Source organism: Aulonocara sp. 'chitande type north' Nkhata Bay, linkage group LG19, assembly GCF_057382095.1.
Source record: "Aulonocara sp. 'chitande type north' Nkhata Bay isolate Kocher_YH1m ecotype deep benthic linkage group LG19, A_spYH_male_GT1.1, whole genome shotgun sequence".
NCBI lineage: Eukaryota > Metazoa > Chordata > Actinopteri > Cichliformes > Cichlidae > Aulonocara > Aulonocara sp. 'chitande type north' Nkhata Bay.
The window spans coordinates 11,557,811-11,575,789 of NC_141362.1; the positions used below are offsets into that span (position 1 = coordinate 11,557,811).

At 47.6% G+C, this 17,979-nt stretch overlaps 1 protein-coding gene across 7 annotated transcripts in view; it reads right to left on the reverse strand.

Moving 5' to 3' along the window:
- Positions 1–17,979, reverse strand: part of LOC147306597 (AT-rich interactive domain-containing protein 1B-like) — a 190,671-nt gene that overhangs the window by 15,252 nt on the left and 157,440 nt on the right. For 4 of the 7 annotated variants that reach the window (XM_086275348.1, XM_086275344.1, XM_086275342.1 and 1 more), the window contains 4 exons: positions 10,937–11,258; positions 9,886–10,026; positions 3,302–3,426; positions 1,701–1,804 (listed from right to left, as the gene is read on the reverse strand). In XM_086275348.1, coding sequence (XP_086131474.1) covers positions 1,701–1,804; positions 3,302–3,426; positions 9,886–10,026; positions 10,937–11,258 — 692 coding nt within the window. The remainder of the gene's footprint in view (positions 1–1,700; positions 1,805–3,301; positions 3,427–9,885; positions 10,027–10,936; positions 11,259–17,979) is intronic. The other 3 variants (XM_086275345.1, XM_086275347.1, XM_086275346.1) reach the window with 3 other exon arrangements.

Genomic DNA, 17,979 nt, shown 5'->3' on the forward strand with positions numbered 1-17,979 from the left:
TCGCCTGACGATGCTTTAGCTTTGTATTATAACTGATCCTCATTCCTCAGTGGACCGTGCACACTGACAGAACAGAGGCCTCAGAGGTCAGATGATAGCCGCTGGGTTTCTGGACTGTGGATACAAAAACTACTCAAGGATATTTATGAAATAGGAGATCATTAGTACAGAGGTGCACTGATTAAAGGGAAGACCTTTACAACATCAGAGAATTTGATTTTGAGTGTTTTCCTGACTTTATGAGTGTCGCTACTCGGACAAAAGCATTGGGTCAGACCTCCCCATCTTTGAATTCAGCTGTTTGCAGACATCAATCAAGCACAGAGCCATTCAGCCTTTACAAACATCTGTGAAAGAACAGGTCGATCTCACCGGATGAATCAGAGCGTGGTGCTGTAACAGGATACCACAGATGCAACCAGTCTGCATCCCCCCGAGTTTGTTTCATATCCTGAAGCCAGATCGGCCAAACTGATCCTGACGAATAACGAAATATCAGCGCTAGTCTGTGACAGCACCAAGCGCGCTGTTTAAAGACACCCCGAGCTTCCAGCGGCATTAGGGATTGGTTGTTTTTAATGAAAAATATTATAGGAATTTGCAAGAATAGTTCCTCTGGAATTCCAAAAACAGGACTGAGGTTACAGCAGGACCACAGAAACGGAAATATTTCACAAAAACGAGCTGAAAGGAATTCTTCTCATTCCGAGAGCCGAGCTGCAATCAAACAGTTTACACGGGGCCAGCCTGCAAAACCTCACACACCCAAGCTGGACCTCTTCTGCTTTACTGAAACCATAAGTCTGTGCAGTGTGTGGCAGAGGAACAGCAAGGCTTCATGCATGTGTAAGACGTCTGTATGTAAAAGACTCTATAATGAATTTAACATGCATTTAGTCTCCCCAGTTTAAATGTGTGTCTGTGTGTGTGAGAGGGAGAGTGTGTAAAAGAGGGAACAACAGCTTGACAAGTGCTTCTGGACTGTGTGCAGAACGCTCATGTCAGCAAAACCTTATCGTTCTCCCTCCTCTTCCCTCTCTTGGCAGACAGATCATCTCTTTCGGGAGCACCGGGGGTCTTTCTGGCTGCTCTGACTGCCTTAAATAATTCAGAAGACCTACTACCATAATCAGCAAAAGAAAAGACAGATTTTTGAGGGAAAAGATGTGTAGTGGATGTGATGGAGGCAGTGTGTGTTGTTGTTGTTAAGGAAAAACAAGAGGAGGGGGTAGAAAAGAGCAAAGAGCAGAGTTCTGCTGTTGCTGAGCCGCTATTGTCGGGCAAAATGAGAAGTCAGCAGTGTGTGTGTGACACAGACGGAGAAGGCTAGTTAGAGTGCGTGTTTTCCATCTTTGCGTGCATGTTGTGTGTGTCGGCGCTGTGTTTGCTTGCGTGTATGTACATGTGTGTGCTGCAGATGCCAAGCCCCCTCTGTCTGTGCAGCTTTGGCTGCCAAAACATCAGCAAGAAGAGAGTGCTGAGGGCAAAAACAAAGCGAGGAAAACATTAGGAATGGTAAATGTTAAACAAATCATTAAATATGGTGAGAAAACAACAGCGAGACGGCCCTCTGCGCTGAGGCAGCATCCGCTGATCGGGACTGGTCTGCTTCGTTAGCGGAGGAAGATTAGAAAGAACATTTACAAACGAAAGAGAGGGGAGAGGAAGTGGGAGAATGGGGAAGACTGTCAAGGAGTTACCTTTGGTTTGTGGGGCTCGTTGGCGGGGCCGCCGTCATCTTTCACCTCCGTTTTCGGTTTGGCATCTGGGCTCATTATCCCGTCTCCTGACATTCCCGTGGATCCTTCAACAGCAACGAGCAAACGTTGACTCGAAGCAGTTGCACCAAACTTCTCACAAACATAAAATATGCTCTGAATTTGCACATTTTTTTAAAAGTTTTTCCACGACGGAGCAGAATAAAGAGTAAAGAGAGATTTCAGGCATGTTTGTGTATTCTGCTACATTCAATTGGGTTTAACTCCTTAAATGAATGGTGCTTTCACCGTGTGGACTGAAAGCTGCTGCACAATGGTCTGTATAATGTCACAGGCACAGTCAGACAATGGAAAATGCTTTAATGTCTTTCGGCTGCTGAGCTTCTTTGCTTTTGTGCTCTCAAGGCCTCCCTAAAGCCTGTCCGCCCATTTATCCTGAATGGAAGACAGCCGTATAAAAAGACTGTTTCTTAAGGAAGACGTAGAGAGAGAATAAGATAAGAATCCACTAAAAGCAAGCCGGTGTCAACTTGGAAGAAGTTATTCATGTTCTCACATATTCAAAGTGCGGAGAGAATGTAAAGGTTAGCGTTGACGAGATGTTGGCTGACAAGACGTGTTTCTGTTTTCTAAGATGTTTGTGTGCCTTCATTAGGTTTATAAGTGAAGAAGAGTTGAGATCCTTAAGACTACTTTTCAAAGTGCGAGCTGCATATTTCTTATTAGCAGAAAGGAGAGGTCCTTGGGTGCAAGGCTCCCCTCTGTATTTCCTCCGGTGTACGCTGTGCCGCGGCGGGCAAACCGAAGGCTTTTTACGTGCCCAGGGGCAAACCAGATGAGCTTTGAGGAACCTTGGCGCTCTAATTTGGCTCAAGTTTTACAAATGTCATGCGTTCTGATGTATGGCTTTAAATAAGAGCTTCATTTTGGAAAATCTCTGATGTGTGTTTAGCAGCAATGCAGCCGGGCAGGAAAAAAAAACCGAGGCACCGCGTTACGCTCTCCTCGCCGAAGGGCCAGCTCTTCAGAAGAGCGTCATAACGAAACTCTTTAGTCTTTGACTCTGTCATGTGACCTACGCTGTGTCTCTGAGTAGGTGCACTGATAGAAACGTCACTTCGATGCTGCCGTAAAGGTTCGACATTATTGTATCAACATGTTTTCTGCTGATTCAAGACGAGCCAGATTAGATCAGCTGTAACTTCATCTAAGTATCAACTTAATTTAAGCTAAAGTAAAGCTAGGAGGGAAGAAGGAGCGATCCCAACCCTTGGATATGTGTTGAAGGCGGCCTGTAGGCGGGGGTACACGTGTGGATACAAAAGGCTCATTTTACATGTTTTGGGCCAAAACAGCAAAGCACAGAAGCCCGGGAAGCGTTACGAGAGCCATGTGGGGATTTCAAGGTTTCATGCTGCAGAAACACAACTGCATGCAAATAGTGCAAAGATTTAAAACTGCAGCTCAGCTGCGTTCTGTCCTGAAGAAGACGTTGAAGAGAATGTCCTGCAGGGGATGGCAATGTTTGTGGGCCTGTGTTTACGAGCTTTTACCTCTACAGCACGCTGGCATTAGTGAAATACCTGAAGGAGGCATGTTGTAGCCCGGACCTTGTGCGTTGCCTGTGGCTGCGGCGTTGCTGCCCGCCACCTGACTGTAGGGGACAGCGCTGGCTTGGCTCATGCCGGGGCCTTGATAGTTGCTCTGCCTACAATAGAAAGAAAAAAACGACATTGGGAGATTTAGTCGGGTTGACTCCAGCTGGATTCACGATGTGGAGAAATAAGCGAGTAACAGTGAAAGCTGCAGAGGAACAGAAGTCACATAATCATACAGGGATGATATTTGGCAGCCTGTCACTGCTGCGCTGCTTTATTGTTGCAGTGAAAACTGAGCTGCATGTATATCTGAGAGTCACGATAAAAAGCAAAGAGCGCAACAGATCCCTGATCAAACACACAGCTCTTCCAAAAGATTGAAGATGAGCACCGAACATCAGAAAAGGAAAAGCTCTCCTATCCTCCGTCTCCTCCACAGCCTCCCTCCCTCTCTCTCTTCCTTCCTCTCCATCACACAAGTCATAATTTAACTAATTAAGGTGTGCTTTTGGAGAGGATCATGTTATTTGTTGCCATAGTGACAGCAAAAATCAATGCCGCTCAGCCTCCCCCGTCTCTCTCGGGCGCTCATCACATGGTGTCGCGAGTGACATCAGAGGGGCTTATCTGCAACCTGCTGAACACCAGCCATCCATGTGCGTTTGATTGAAGGCGGCGTCTATCATTGCATGCCAGGCCGGTGACACAGAGGCTGAAAGGGAACACCGTGTTTGGAACAATTTGCTCTATCTCCTGCTGACTCGAGATTATCTCCCGGACAACCGTATGAAGAGGGAGAAAAGGGACGTGAGGTGAGGAGAGGCCTCAAACACGGGAGGAAGAGTTGCGGGAGGAAGAGAGGTGAGCAGAGGAGGAAAGGAAGGAAGGAAGCCACACGTAAAAGGCCGGAAAACGTAAAGAAGGAAAAATGTTTATGCGGATTTCTGTCACTCAATCCCCCTTAACTGGCATCGTTCTCTCTTCCACACAGACACATAATGTAATACCTCGTGTTGGAACCGATACACATTGCCTGAGAGGAGGGATTGGCTTGGTAAACCTCCCCATAATCTCATCTCACAGATGTAATTAGTCATAGAGCACGGCTGATGATACATATGTAATCCCTCTATGGGGGCTGAGGTGCACAGGGGAGCTCCGTGGCAAAGAAACAAGCACACCAAATCCACGCTTATCTGGCCCCATTTCCCTATAATGGGGTGGGGTGGCGGCGGGGGCATAGACTCCTTCGTTCGCTGCCTACGTGTTCCCTAAAAAGCTCCGCGTGAGTCAAGTCACAGAAATAAATGTACCTTTTGATCGCTGCACCTTCTCAAGCAAGCAAAAATGTATTCTGCATGCAAACTCCCACAAAGCAGAGCAGGCGACGAGAAATGAGTTTAAACGCGCCAAAAGCCTCCGAAGCTCATTTATCCGCATACTGTAAAAACGCCCCTCACCAGAACTTAAGCTATCTCGTGTGAACGGTGAAAAATCCAAATCAACTACAACAACAACAACAGTGGTTGGTGGTTTTCGACTGTGGCGCTCTCCCATTATGACTAATTCATGTCATAAAAAAGCCCATTAGAAAGCACTTGATGGAGGCACCGCACAGCGTTTAATCACACTTAATATATGCATGTGCCGCCATCGGGGGTTGGGGGGTGGGGGCAAGCACGGCGCATTCATCTTGCTCTTGGGCACCTTTGTGCCGGGTGAAAAAAAAGCATCCTGTTGCCGCAGAGAGAGCGAGAGGGGGAAGAAAGGAGGGATGGAGAGGAAGGAGAGAAGAAAGGAGGCAGGAGGAAATTAGGGAAGAAGAAGCCAGAGTGTGTGTGTGTGTGTGTGTGTGTGTGTGTGTGTGTGTGTGTGTGTGTGTGTCCCCGGTGGACCGATGGGGGGCGTATTTTCAGCTCAGGGCCCCAGAGCTGGAGGTAATCGCTGTTCCATGAGACTAAACTGAGGGAACGCACACACGGAAACATCCATCCTAGCACCATCAGTCCACTGCACTCGCAGTTTGTTGTCGAGGAGTGGCCTGAGGAAAAAAGTAGTGAAACAGTGAAGGGAAAGTATGAGTTTACTCGACGAGTGCTGGCTAAGTTGGAGCGCTCTCGTGCTAAAAGGGAAACACATGAAAATGCAGATTTTTCACTCAAGCTTTTGTTTGGGTCTCCAGATTTAAAAAAAAATGACTCCTGTCACTTTAAGAGCGGCAAGAATCCTATCTGGTTAAGTCTGACGTCACTAGCCGTGTCTGGGCCTAAACTCTGCTGCAGGTCCATATATCAAACGATCACTATGGCATTACTGAGAGTTGAAAAACTGTCTAAAGTCTTTCATCTTTAATAAAATGATCAGCGTTCTGCTCTACCAGGTGTAACAATTGAGTTTAACATCCAGGCATCCATGAAAACGGAATTTATGACATTTAACGGAGTTAGAAGTTAGCAGGGAGTTAGCTCGCTAGCTTCTATCTAAATACAATATAGCATGTCCTGACTGCGGGGTTTGGGAAACAAATTCAAACGTACAGCTCTGCTATCACTTCCAGCATAAATGAAGACAGAAAACTAAACAGCAGTGATGTTTGTATGGTTACTGAAGTTTGGCTAGCTGGTATATAATGATGTGCTACGTGACCGCTAGCGACACAGCTATGTTAGCATAATATAAACAAGCTAACTTTTTTTCCACTCGATAAAAGTTAACGTGAGTGTTCTCGGTGGTCAGGAACAAATGTAATCGCATGGCAGGATGCTGTAAAAGGACCAAACTTCAGCCAGGAGAACAACTGAGATAATCCATCCACAATACGAGGTTAGTCATACTGCTGCATGGGCTGGGCTGTAGTTACATCCTAAGGTTTTAAAAACTGAGCTTAAATAAATGATTAGCGGTAATAAAAGCCGAGGGAGGTCAACAGTGATCATTGACTGTTTTAGGAGCTTTTTGAGATCAAATAGAAGAAAATACAAAACATTAAACATGTTAACAACACAAAAGCCATATTAAACGCAGACTACTTTAGGCCCGGAAGTATCACTTAACGACCGGATTGATGCTCTACCATCACTGTCCTTCACTAACCCCCCGTTTATTCCCTAATTACACACACACGCACGCACGCACACACACACACACACACACACAAACACACACGCGCGCGCAGAGAGAGCTCTCGTCTATTCAGTCTACATGTGTGAAGGGCATCGGAGAAGGCCACTTTCACACCATGGGTGAGTGTGTGTGCCGAAGTGTGTTTGAGCGCGTCCTTGTGTTCGGGTGGGTGCCGTTGCCAAGGGGATGCCATGGTTACGAGGTGCCAGCCAACCAGCTGACGGTGTCTCTCTAGAAGTGGCGGCGCCTTTGTCCTTCATTTGCAGTGACAGGCCGCGCTGACGCCGTCTCGGCTCGGCTAACCGGACAAGACAGCGGCGGTGGCGGCCTGACTGCAGGACCGTGTGACGACTGAGCGGCCCTCTCCATCGATCCCTGAGCTCGCTGCGTGTGTGTGTGCAGAAGGAAGCGAAAGAAAGAGCCGGAGAGGCTGCTGGATGGAAGGATGGAGTGGATCGACTGGAGGCTATGAATTATATATGGACCCAATCTGTTGTCAGGGCAGCTTGGGCTCATTGCTCCTCCAAACTCCTGACTCAACTCCCCCTCTCACACACACACACACACACACACACACACACACACACACACACACACACACACACACACACAGGGTAAACCAGAATAAACCCCCAACAAAAAATAAAAGGACAGCTTTTAACATATTAAATCCAGAAAAAAAGCTACTCTTCCCTTCTCCCGCCCCTCCTTCCCAAACATCAAACGGCTCAGGATGGATGGATGGAGGAGAAGCCATTTATTTTACCCATCTAATGAAAGCAGAGCGCTCCGCAGCGCTGCCAAGACTGCGAGCGACAAAGCGCCACAGGCAGCATCCCCCGTTCTTGACATTCAAGCGCTGCTCTTATTTATTTAGCAAATTTACTTACTAAGGAGGTCAGAAATGAATTATTTGGCGAGGATTTGCCTGGGAGCACTCTCCTCTCTTCTCTTCTTCCCTCTTCCAACATTTTTCTCCCTTCAATTTCCTTTTTATTTACGGCTCCTTTTTTTTCCCGAGCTTTGCTCTTCTTCTGCTAAGTGCTTATTTTTCCGACAGTTCGCCGTTCCTATAGCTCCGGGAACTTTTTGTAGAGTGTCGCCAGCAGCGTTGGAAAGTCATTTGAAAACCCAATTCTGTCCTCAGAAGCTGCTGCCAAGAAAAGCTTATACCTTTTAATACTTTGTGTTTGCCTCTTTTCCAAAAACGAAAAATCCCTAACATCAATCTCCCCCCCCCCCCAAAAAAAAGTGTACTGGTGCATTTTTCCAAACACACTCCGACCTCACTCGCCTTATTTGAACGTAAACTTTTCACCTCAGCGTTCTCCATGAGACCCACTGAACTGCATCGTCACCAAACTTTATTATGAGGTTCAACAGGAACATCCCTCGACTCTGACTCAGACCCACAAAAGTGCAACATTTGTTTCTGATTCGTGGAAGGCTCGGGGGGGGGGGGGGGGGGGGGGGGAACGCTCCCTATTGTACACTTTGCAAAGATTTAAACGCAGCTCCAACCTGCAGCTGCACGCGGCCCTCTCTTCAAAATTCTGTTGGTTGGTGTAATGAAGCCAGAGTGCGTGAGCCAGCAGAGGACGAAGATGAGGCATAAGAGGCAGAAATGTGGAGGATTATTAGTGGAGATGTAGTGAAGGCATGTGTTAAAGGAAAAGAGGAAAGGAAGCAGAGACCAGTCAGTGATCTCACTGCTCGACTAGCCCCTGATTTGGAAGGTTGGAAGCGGGTGACTGTGGCAGTCCCGGTTAATGCATCAAAGAGCAAAACTAGACACGCGGTATGACTAACAACTTGTTTCTCAGACAGAGAAGAACCGGGTTTGACAATGTTTCACAATGTTGCACTGAGCTCTGGAGCGCAAACAGGGTGCTGGAGCCTTTAACTGCAGGTTTTTCGGAGGCCAATTTTCTCCTGTTCTCCCTCAGATGTTCTAAAGTGGGATCTGAGGAAGAAAAACATAACAAGGCTGTGCTGGAGACAGCGGAGAAGAAAAAGCAAATTGGGAGGAAGAAAGACTGAGCGAGATAAAACAGTCTGGGTAGGAGAACAGAGCTGCACGGAGACAAAGAGGGCGATACAGTTGGTAAAAAAGAGCGAAACAGGTGGGAGGAGAGGGAAGAGGAGCAGACGAAGAGGGATGAAAGGATCGGAATGATCGACAGCAGATGAGAACAACAGCGAAGGTGAGACAGGCGCCAGGCGCTCTGCAAAAATGTCCATCACGACAAAACATTCTGGCACATTTTAGTCTGAAATAAGTCAAAAACACACTTCTGCCAGCAGAGGAGACTAATTTACGTTTTTATCCGAACAACTCGGTATTCTAAATAAAGAAGGCGGCAGATTATTCACATTTGTGAACACCGATCTGCTTTGGAAACCAATAGTTTCATTTGTTGGCACATTTCTCTTTTTTAACACTAGCTAGTTCATAAAAGTCTTTTGTTGTTCTAAGCATCCGGCGTCTGCTCCATTATTTTCTCCAGCGCCGTGGAAGTGATGCTGCGGTTTAAATAAACGCTAACGACTGGCGAGCCGGCACACGTTTCAAAGAGCAGAATCAAAAGGAGACGGCTGTCACTGCACCGGACTCTTTGCTTCCAGTGTGATCTTTGCAGTGCAGCGAAAGAAGGAAAAACACACATTAAAGATGGCTTAATGCTGGAGATGGAGATGAAACGGCAAATGAAGGAGCCCGCGGATACTCGCACAGCTGACAATAAATCAAAATAGGTTGAGACACAGATGAAGACGTGAACAGACTTTACAGGCAGATTTGTAAACACGCTGCGAGAGAGCGAGAGAGGCCCACCGCAGCCAGCGACACCTCGCTGCTGTCTGAGGGGAGACTGACAGGCCGTCTGATTGGTCCCAGCAGTGGGGATCATGTCGTGCCACTTCTTATTGACAACTCAGCCATCTCTTAACGGCTCGAGTAGCATTTGCATTGCTGCAAGGGAGTGAGTGTGTGTGTGTGTGTGTGTGTGTGTGGACAGCATTGGGCCTCCCGGATGCACGCAATTAATCACCCCCCTGTCAGACTCCTCCCCTCCCCTGCCTTTCCCCCCACGATGCTGTTACAGTGCACGCAGCCCCGAGTATCTCAGTGTGTGTGTGAGAGTGTGTGTGTGTGTGTGTGTGTGTGTGTGTGTGTGTGTGTGAGATACTGGGGCGCTCACTTGTTGTTGCCATTAGAGTGACTAAGAGAAGCCTGTGATGACTACAGTGATGATGATGATGAAGGTGATGATAGCAATTACAATGGTAATGATGATGACTCTTCTTGTTTTGCTGTCAGACGCAGCGCCGAGAAAAGCCACCATGGTCGTTTTAGCGCGGCTCGGTCACATGACACACCGACTTCCACACACAAACTGATTTTAAGGCACGCACACACACAAGTGTGGTGATGGACGTGGACCTACCTATGTTGATGCGAATGGATGCATGGAGGATGAGGTCGGGGTGGGGGTGAAGGCGGTGGACAGGTGGAGGAATGGTGGGGTGTGGGCCAGCGGGTGGAGGTGGGCTGCGTCTGGGCCGGGGGCCTCGCGCACAGAGGCGTCCTGCAGACCGCCGACAGAAAAGAGAAACCCACACGATGAACACTGGCAAACGCTAATCTGAGCGCCGCCGAGGCTGCTCCCATGATGCATTTGTTAGGAAAAGCGCACCCAGAATGGCGCGAATGCAGAAAGCCATCTTTCCTCTCAGAAGACTGCGATGTTTTCACAAGTTCCCCCGGCAGGGTTCAGCGAAAGTTTACTGCCCACACAATCCCACAACAACCCCTCTGCCTCCAACACTGCGAGCGCTCGTACAGTCAGAGCTCCCGCCCTGATGGAAAATAATACCCTGAACTCACACGCTGTTAGAGCTTCAAAGAGCTGTGCATGTGCGTTAAGGTGCTCGGTGTCACTGCGGTCTCTGGTGTTTTTACAGTCAGTTTGCATTTTTCTTCTCTTATGTTTCGACGGTGCTGCGTCGAGACCGCGCTGCCTGCTCTCGTGCCAATATATCTCTTTTTGCAAGGAAATGGCACTCGGTGCACAGAGCCAGATATCAAAATGTCAGGTACTTTATGAGATGTGTGAAAATAGGGACAGTTGCACAAGTGGCTCATAGAAGAGCGGAACCCCTGAGAACAACTCTTGCCTGCACGTCTGAAAAGAGTCTCAGAGAAAAAGAAAGTGTTTGGCTCAGAAAGCCTCTGCGGGGCTTTTCAGCACACAGACGACCGGCAGATCGATGCCTCTCGTTAGACGCTAACGCACGGCAGAGAAGCTCGACGGCCCAGAATTGTAGCGTACAGTAACCATACGGCACAATTCGCACTAAAATACATTTTTCACCATCAAGACCACTTACAGCTACAGCTGGGATACGTTAGCTCGCATGCACATTCACTAACTCACATGCAGCATATGCACAACTAATGTGCTGAGTTTGCAGCCGGAGCCCTTGCCGCGCTCTTACCTGTTGTGCACTGAGTTGGCAGATCCTGGCACGGCAGCCGCTGCTGCCTCCTGGATCTTGCGGTTAGAGCTACCCAAAGAAGGGGGACCCATCCCGGGCCCAGCTGGCTGGGGTACGCTGGGAGAAGTGGGACCGATGGCCGGGTACACCCTGTTCTGGCTGCCTGGGCCGTGGCCGCGTCCTCCGGGCATGGGCTGGCCGGGCCCCTGACCGTGCATGGGGCTGGTAGCGTTCATGCCCAGGCTGTTGGTTATGCCAGGGCCGGGGCCACTGTAGCCGGTGCTGGCTGTGCCGCTGTAGTTGGAGGGCCGTGGGTAGTTGCCTGGAAGAAGACGACATGTGAATCAGCCAACAAAAGCTCATTAAGATCACAGAAAATCAGAAGCTACACAGACGGTGTCCCTGAAACGTAAAACATGGCTCGCTGTCGTTTCAGACGTCCTCCTAAATTCCACGATTTGGCTATGAGAACGGCACAAAATAGCTTCAGTGACATTATTAACAGCAGTCTGTCTTCTGGTATGGTTCCTGCAAATTTCAGACATGCAGTAGTACAGCCACTGCTTAAGAAACCTGGCCTTGATCACACAGTTTTAGCGAACTATAGGCCTATTTCCAATCTGCCTTTAGTCTCCAAGGTTTTAGAGAAAATCGTTTTTAGTCAACTGAAAGATTTTCTAGATGAAAATGGAATCTTTGAGGTTTTTCAATCAGGTTTTAAAACCCTTCACAGCACAGAATCTGCATTATTAAGGGTTTTTAATGACATCCTTCTGGCATGTGATTCTGGTAACCATGTTGTTCTTGTCTTGCTTGACCTAACTGCTGCCTTTGAGACCGTAGACCACAATATTCACATTTCTCGATTACATGATGTAGTGGGTATTGGTGGCACTGCACTTAATTGGTTTAGGTCTTATTTATCAGATAGAACTTTCTCTGTCAGCCTTCTCGGTTACGAATCGTCTTCTGTTCCTCTGTCATGCGGCGTCCCACAGGGCTCAATTTTAGGGCCACTGCTCTTTTCACTGTATCTACTGCCTCTGGGTTCTATCCTTAGAAGGCATGGGATCTCATTTCATTGTTATGCCGATGACTGCCAAATTTATTTGTCACTAAAACACAAGAATGGCATCTCCATAAAACCTCTCTTGACATGTCTAGATGACATTAAAGCTTGGTTGGCTCTAAACTTTTTAAATTTTAATGAAAAGAAAACAGAAGTGTTGGTGTTTGGATCCAGTGGTCCCTGTGAGTCCACCTCTGTTGATTTAGGATCCCTGGAAGTCTATTTTAAACTTGTTGTTACTGACCTTGGTTTTAAGTTGGACAGTGATTTTAAATTGGACAACCAAATCAGAGCAGTGAAGTCCTGTTTTTATCATTTAAGGCGACTGGCAAGAGTAAAATCTTTTCTTTCGAGGCAGCACCTTGAAACAGTGATCCATGCTTTTATTTCTTCCCGCCTGGACTACTGTAACTCACTTTATGTGGGGGTCAGTCAGTCGTTGCTCTCATGTCTGCAGCTGGTTCAAAATGCGGCTGCACGACTCCTAACAGGAACTCGAAAAAGAGAGCATATAACCCCCGTGCTAGCCTCTCTGCACTGGCTGCCTGTGTCTTTTAGAGTTCATTTTAAAATTCTTATGTTTGTTTTTAAATGCCTTCACAGTCTTTCCCCGCCTTACGTCTCTGAGCTTCTTCATCCCCACATACCCTGTCGGTCTCTCAGGTCAGCTGACCAGCTGCTCCTGGAGGTACCGAGATCCAGGAGGAAGCTCAGAGGGGGCGGGGCCTTCTCTATTGTGGCTCCAAAATTATGGAATAATTTGCCCATGCATGTTAGAGAGGCCCCGTCACTGTCCACTTTTAAATCACATCTTAAAACCCACTTTTATTCCTTGGCTTTTAACCTCAGTGAGACTTAGTTTCTCTTTTAATTGAAGTAGTTATTTAATTAATGATTTCACTCTTTTTTTATTTGTTTTTTATTTATATCTCATGTAATTTTATTTTACAGTTCCAGTGTACAGCACTTTGTGTCAGCTGTGGTTGTTTTAAAGTGCTTTATAAATAAAGTTGATGATGATGATGATGATGACAAACTGGAGCTGCAGATGGGTCTTATCAATCACCTCATTTGAGACAAATGGGGTGTGCTTGTCAGCTGGTACTCATATACCTACCACAGTGACACATACAGCAATTTCATCCATCAAGAAAATAATGCCGCGACAGCCGCGGAGCGTAAAGAGCGGGATTACACCGTGATTCACGGCCGCCGCCAACCTGTGTATGCGAGGAGACCCTCTCTGAGGTGTGGCCCGGTGAGTTGTGTGGCCCTGGGAACAATTGGCGAGCTTAAGGCTGACTTTGTGAAACACTTGAGAGGAGCTCTAATCTGCAGTAAATGCTTTCTTGCTGCCCTGGAGTGCCACGCAGCCACGATGCCAGGAGCTTTCCTAAGGCACACTTAAACCCCTCCATTTTGGCTTTAAAAGCCTCGCTCGACTCCAGCCTCAATAACAGCTGAAAGACAACACGCGCATGCAGCAGACACAGCAGCAGGCACCTATACATGTGAGAGCCGTCCACACCCACGGCACGCAGCGCGCATAACAGCGTATTCCCTATTTGGGCACTGAGATTTTTCCACAGGGGACAAATCCCCCGCAAAATAGAAAAGTGGCATCTTCCATTGTGAAGGGGGCTATTTATTTTGATTTGATTAAGGGTGCTTTAGTTGGGCCTCACTGCGTAATCCCCTGAGAATATGTCTGGAAAAGGGGATCAAGTCTCTTTAAAACCTGAAGGCTTTTCTGTGCGCTCAAACGAGGGAAAGTTAGATGACAATGTTCCACGGGGGGGGGGGAAGAGCGATACTGAATATGGTAATGGCTTCACAGTGTCCTCGAGCTGCTTCGGCAAAGACACTTTCCACACGACATAAGACCGCTTGTCCAACAGAGATGGAGGGAGCACGAGGGGGCGGAAAGAGAGGAAGACAGACAGACTGCGAGGGAGGGGGAAACGCTCCCACCCGCCAACCCCCGAGATAGGATTTATACTGAATCAAAATAAAAGTCTTTCCCATAAAAGTCAGCAACTCCGCCTGAATTTGTCCAGAAATTGTGATGAAATCTACTGTGGGAGATGGGAAAAGAAAAAGCGGATTATTTGTGGGGAGGCTCTGGTGAGTCGGTGAGCTGAGTACAGCTGACACCTGTCAAGGGTTTTGGGGCTATAATAGGGAAGCGTTCAGGAAGAAAGGATGCCTGCTAACGAACACAGGAGGATATGTATGGTGCGCTCTGTGTGTGTGTGTGTGCGTGCGTGCATCTGCTTGATTGTGTGAATGCATGTGTAATACTTTGGAGACCTTGCGAGCACTGAAACACGCATTTCCACGTTTCTTCCACTCATAATGAAGCGGAGACGCTGTGGAAAATCCTGGGAGCGGTGCCCTGCAGCCCGACTGCTCAGCTGGATGAACAAGGCCCCGGTCAGCAACCTCTCTCACCCTCTCTGGACGGCTGATGGGACCCACGTCATGGCCGCCCGCCATCTATTCCAGGGGTTCGTTTATAGCATCTGGACTCTGAATTCTTCTGCCTGAAGTCCTAAAAACGAGGAAGCGTCTGGAATTTTCCATCTCAGCGTGTTCACTCGCTGTCTTAGTATTTCTTCTTTTTGCGAGGTGCTAAGCTAAATCTGTTTTGAAAAACTGTGTCATTAAGTCGGCACGCCGCACTGAGGGAACTTATCAGTTTTGATGTACTACCATTCAAAGTGATGTGGGCTCAGTCGCCTCGGCTGACAGCAGAAAGACAGAGTAACTGCGGGATGGGGTTAATGTAAAGCTTTCCTATGAGAGCCTTTCTCTGTCCTGACAAGAATGATTCACTTCCTGAAGGATTGGTGCCGAGCCAGAATGCTTCTTCAAGGACAGATAGCACGCTAACCCACTTTTTAAAATGACTGAGAGCTCAACCTCAAAATCCTATAGTAGGTGTTTTCATAAGAGACATTCGGGCTTTCAATGACTTTGGAAGTGCTGTAAGATTACATTAAAAGGGGAAGATGGATTATTGCTGAGGTAAAATTTTGTCCAATTTAGAAAAAAGAGAAGCAATAATGACTCTGTGCTGATATATTTAAAACGCTTCAGGGGGAAAAGAGAAAAAAAGTACAACTTAATGTTAACTTCCAAATGCTTCCAGAAAAAAGCACATCCTGTCAGGAAATTCATATAAAAATGTGCATCTTTTCTGACTCTGGTTTTATGCACGAGAAACCAGGTTCAAAATGTGCAGTGCTAGCTTTCATTATGCACATGCATACGATGTTAGCATTAAAATGCATTCACAGACGTGGCTCTGCCTACTCTGACTGTTACTCCTGCTGCTCTGGAAACTAAAAGGAGGACAAGGAGGACGAGGAGGATGCCATTTCTTATTTGCACCTTCTCGTGTCCTTGTAGCTCAGTCTTGGTTTCTCGCCTGCTTCTCAGCACTTGTGCCTTTGGGGAGTCTTGGTGGTATTTATAGCGCGATAGAGGGGAGGAGAAGCGCTCGTGGTGCTTCGTTCACAATTACATGGAAATTCCCGGCACGGTCACGCATTTGTTGGACGCTATATCCTCCGCCGGGTTTAATCCCCGCAGTCCCGCGGGAGAGCTGGAGCGTGACCGAGCAGATTACCGTCGACTGCTTCCTCAGCAGGCCGGACCCGCCGACGCTAACGGCCGAGGCGGTCGCTCTGCCGTCTGCGGCGGAGCGAGGTGTGATGGTGCACCCTCTGGACCTGTGAACTCCATCAGTGAGGAGTGGAATGCAGATTACATGGCTACATGCTTGAGCTGCCAAGGACGGGAGCGTGGGCAGGCTGTGCACATGTGGCTGAACACAAATACAAAAATTCAATAGCATTTTTCCTCTTTTCCTTTCTGTGAATGTGGTGGGAGTGAGCTGGGAGAGTGGGGCTTAGTCGGGGAGTGTGTCAAGTATAATCAAGCCGGTAATCATACTTTAGGAAGCAAGGATGTCTCTGTTTCCTCCTCGAATCGTTATGAAACTGCTTTACTTAATAAAATAACTGTAAGTCTGTTTAAAGCTGTTTAATCAGCTTTAGCACTTCCAATGTTTGACATCAGACGGGTCAATACAGACACAAAAAACAGATTCCTTCCCTGCTTCACACAGCTCACTGTTACACTGCAGCTTTCATGTACAGCTTGGTGGGATGGATATATATATTTCTTTTTTTTGCAGCATCCCCTCTTGCCTGAGGCCCCCACATCTTCTACCAGCCACCTCAGCACCTTCCCCGGCAGGGTTTCTGAGCCTGAGCCGGGCTGGGGTGCGCCTTGGGGCTGCTGAGCTCCACATACTGTCAATTTCCTCCAAAAACATCCACTCGCTCCCTTAGGCATTGGCTTGAGTCATGGCTTTTTTCTTTCTTCTTCTTCTTTTTTTTTTGGCTGAATTACTCTGTGGCTCCGGCAAGGCACCAAGGCTTAAAAGTCCTGTCTGAAGCACGGTCATTACCAGTGGAGTGCTTAACCCCTGGAGGGGGGTATGTGGTGGAGGGAACTATGCGATGGGTGGGAGAGAAAGCAGAGCTGAGACAGTCTCTGAATCTTTTTCCTGTAATAGCATAATATCCTCCTCCCCCGTGTGTGTGTGTGTGTGTGTGTGCTGTTCTCAACATGCTGCTCTGCACCGTGTCCAAGTGCAGGTCTTGGAAACAGCTGCTGAGGACATGTGAGTCTCGAGGAGAGCCTGATATCAGCTGAGATCAGGTAAACTTGGGATATAGCGGCCTTTCAAAGCACCACGATAAACACGGAGCAGCTTAAATGTTTGGACCGCCTCACTGCAACAGCTCTAACACACAGTCACAAACAGCAAACCTCTGGTTAGTGTTATCTGATCAAAGATCGCTTGAAAAAGCAGAAAAATATGTAAGTACTATTTGCAGAGAGGCCGTGTCCTCCGGCAGACTCATGTATCACATTAACTGTGTGCAGGATGGAGCTTATGTAGCTGATTACACGAGTCCAGCTACAGTCGTTTACCCGCGGACAACAAAAGCAGTCTTGTAGCCTTTAAAGTTACAGACACCAGACTGTTTTATGTATTTTGCTGAGCTACAAACTGCTTTAGTGTGTGTGTGTGTGAGAAATGGCTGAAAGACAAAATGCTGTTACCCATTACACATGGAAACAACCTCTCCCAGCACAGACAGGCCAAGAGAAACAGCAGAGCAGAGTTCAGGAACTTGGAGCTAGTTTCTGTGTTGGCTAATTTGCTGGTTCGCTCGGGAGAGGGAAGGGAAGCAGATGGAGCTGTCATTAAGAACAATGACCAGCAGCTGTCTGGCCTGTTCGCTCTGCTAAGGACCGGGGCCCTGGCTATGTCCTGGACTCAATATGAAGCTTAAGACGAGTTTACATCAAAGTAAAAATAAGTAATATGAAACATTATGATGTGAAAGTGCACGTAAGTGGTAATCTGAACTCGGCTGTTTACCTGTAAAAATAACCACAGACGGCCACAAAAGGAGTAAATTAGGGGGAAGCTGAAGAATTACAGGACAAGGGTGAATTAAGGGTGTTGGCTTTGGCTCTCCAGCAAGTTTGCATAAAGAAAACACCAGGATACCTGCACGTTTGCTATATCTGCATGCATGAAGCACACATGTGCAGGTCTGAGCAGCTCCTTCTGATTTTGATGGAACATCTCTCCTGACGTCCAAGTGAGATTTCACGCTCATCTGCCTCCAGAGCTTCTCGCAGGCTAGACCGCCTCGCTGTTGCTCTCTGCTTACTTCATTTCTCTTTCTCCTCTCTGCTTACTGGGCTGTCAGCGCAGCCAAAGTCACATTAGGAGATAAGAGTGGGTGGAGAAGGAGGACCAAATACCAAACGCATTAGGGCTATTAATCAAGATTAACAAATGCGAGGGAGACGCCGCAAATTTGGAAAAACACACGCGCGGATGGGTGCATTTATCAAGGTGACACATTAAAACACACATTTACCA